Genomic DNA, 2,833 nt, shown 5'->3' on the forward strand with positions numbered 1-2,833 from the left:
GTGCCCTCCAATGATATCACTTGACCTCTGTACCCTCAAACTCGATCCTCCCCCGGAAATCCACCTGATAAATACTGCTCACTCAACAAACCATCTCCACCAGCCGGTTGTGCTCCATGCCCTGCCCCTCAACCTTCTGTCCCAAAAATTCAATCACCGCCTCCTGATCATCTGCATCCACATTGAACTCTCTCAGCCGCTGTCTCCACGCCTGCTTCATCTGCCCTGCATGACACCCATACATCATCATTGCCACTGTCGGGATCAAAAATCCCCTGTACGGACACTGCCTCTGTGTCTTCCAGCTGTTGCATATGGACTGCGGCATCCCGCATCGGAAGCACCCGGAATACCGTGTGTATTTGATCTTGCTCCGCACTGTCATCATCCATCTCTTTGCCTCCTGGCTCTCCTCGTGGGGACACTGGTACAGCTCATGGTCAAACTCCCGCTTGCCATTTGCACATATTAAACACTGATCCTTCCACCTCTGCGCCTCTTCCACTAAAACCTCCTCATCCATCAATGCCCTCTGCCCTCGCTGCTGATGTGTGATGATGAACCGGCCTTGATGGACATTCTGTTTGTGGAATGTCTGTCTGATTGTTGATGGGATGCCTCTGATGTCTTCACTGATTACCCTTCATTCTGATTGCCTGTGAACGTGTAATCCGCCTCCTCCATGGGGCTCACCACGGCCCACTCTCCCACCATCTGGCTTGCTTGGTTCCTGGCCAGCATGTCGGATGCATTGGCGTCCAGTCGCAGCGCCTTCTGCACCACCATGAACCGTGCCACCTTGATGATCCGTGACAACATTGGTGGGTAGCTCTCCGCGTCGCACCATCCATACTCCCCCCGTCCCAGCACCGACCAACGCGTTCTACCAGCGCGCACTCATAATCCTCCACCCTGAACCCGCTGGTTCAGCAGCTCAATGCAAAAATCCAAACATGCCATCTGCATCCTGGTTAATTTGAACTTATCTTCTTCTTCTGACTGAGTATCTCTCTGTCTCTTCTCCTCCTCCTCCTCCTCCTCCTCCTCCTCCTCCTCCTCTTCTTCTTCCTCAGTCATCTGCTCATCCATGGGGTCTGGGCTGATGGGGTGTCGCTGGTCGGCTCCCTCTGTGGTGGCTACCTGCCATAATACCCTCCATGTCTTGCGCTGCCGTGGTGTGAACCGGTACTGTGGGCTCGTCCATTCATGCTCGACCTGCGTTCGGGCGAAAAACATCAACATCTGCTGCCATGGCCTCACGTGCTCGGCGATGCTCTCCTCGTCCATGTACGCCTGCAACGGGGTGTGCCGGGTCTGGTGTCGCTCTGTGCGGATGGCCTCGATGCGGACGAAGTGGCCCAGCCGTGTGATGACTCGCTGGCTGGTACGGGCAACCTGACCCATGGCCTCCCAGATAGCCCTCGCGGCCAGTTCATCTGGGCACGTGGTGTCATCCTCGGGCCGCTGGACGCAGTTGACCAGATCATTGGGTGCGATGTTGGTCAAGTACACCGGCCATCTGGTCCGCCGCAGCCATGGGTTGGCTTCATCGTGCTCCCCGGCCTGGATGACATTGCTGGTCTGCCGTTGCTGTTCCTGGTAAAACCGCTCCAGCTCATCAATGGCCTGGCTGGCTCTGTTCTGGTCTTGCGTGCCGGTATGCTCAGTAGTCTCCTTAGTCTGGATCTGTATGTAGTGGGAGCCCTTGCGCGATGCAAATATCTGCTGGAACTGCACCTTCTGGCATGATCTGTCCACCTCATCCTGTGCTGCCGTACGCTTTTGTGGCGCTGTACGGCCACGGCTGGGATATGGCGACCAGCTGTGCTTGTTCTGCCAGTGCTTGCGCATGGTGTTCATGTTCCCTGCCACATACTGGCACTGGGGATCCCGCTGGCACCTGTAGCCATCTTGAATGGGTAGTTCCGGGATTGGTTCATTCAGTATTGTGGGCAGTGTTAACTGTGTAGTATCTCGAGCCACATTGTCCCACTGTTCAATGTTCTCCTTTATCTGCTGAACCACCGCATGCTTTAGCTGATGGGCCTTGCCTTTCAGATGCCGTTCAATCTCTGTTGGCCACACAGCGTGCTTGCACCGGCGGCATATGATAATGAGGTATGATTCACAGTGGACAAATAATTGATGTTCCATGTCGATGCTTGGTCTGTCTTGTGCATTGAAAATATATATATTTCCTTCATTCAGTGTCTTTGTGTGAAACTTGACAGATCTGATCTGGTGTGAATGTTTGTTTTTTCTGTGGTTAAAATCACTCCAGAATGAAGCCTTTCAGTTTTCTTATATGTTTTGCTATTTTTATTTACTTTGTTGATCCTGCACCGCTTTGCACCGCTCCGTTGCCTGGGTGAAAATATATATATTTAGTTGGGTCTGGTTGGGTTGGTGGCTTACCCCATCAAACATCGCACCTCAACTTATTGACTTTGACACCACAATTTAACCCCTTCCCGGCGGAATTATTGCTTTTGATTTGGATATGTTGTATTTCATATCCACTACGGCCTACATGCCAAGTTTGAAGTAATGGGGTGGCTGGCTGCTGCAGAAGGGAAGGGAAGAGGGAGCTCGACTGTGACCGGGCCCCACTGCGGGCACGCGGAGGCGGGTAGCGGGAGCACGCACGGGCGGCCTATCAGGGGACCGGATACATTCGGACGGTGGCTTCTTCGACCCACGCACTATGTAAAACTTTGGATAGTTTTAACCCTAACCCTATAACCTTCTACGGGCCAGGTCCAGCGGGGTTTGGACTTTTAAATGGAGGCCATCCAACTGGTTTTGGGTCCATCGGGTTAACGGGGTTCTGGTC

General features: G+C 53.3%; 2 protein-coding genes across 2 annotated transcripts; both read right to left on the reverse strand.

Annotated features, from left to right (window-relative positions):
- Positions 1-16: 16 nt before the first annotated feature.
- Positions 17-523, reverse strand: HCAG_09129 (predicted protein; the record flags this gene model as incomplete). Its single annotated transcript, XM_001535853.1, has 2 exons — positions 17-64; positions 92-523. The coding sequence occupies 2 exons, from the start codon at positions 521-523 to the stop codon at positions 17-19; spliced, it is 480 nt and encodes a 159-aa protein (XP_001535903.1).
- A 374-nt stretch (positions 524-897) lies between these two features.
- Positions 898-2,154, reverse strand: HCAG_09130 (predicted protein; the record flags this gene model as incomplete). Its single annotated transcript, XM_001535854.1, has 1 exon — positions 898-2,154. The coding sequence occupies one exon, from the start codon at positions 2,152-2,154 to the stop codon at positions 898-900; it is 1,257 nt and encodes a 418-aa protein (XP_001535904.1).
- Between the last annotated feature and the right edge of the window lie 679 nt (positions 2,155-2,833).

Source organism: Histoplasma capsulatum, genomic scaffold (assembly GCF_000149585.1).
Source record: "Histoplasma capsulatum NAm1 scaffold_39 genomic scaffold, whole genome shotgun sequence".
Taxonomy (NCBI): Eukaryota; Fungi; Ascomycota; class Eurotiomycetes; order Onygenales; family Ajellomycetaceae; genus Histoplasma; species Histoplasma mississippiense.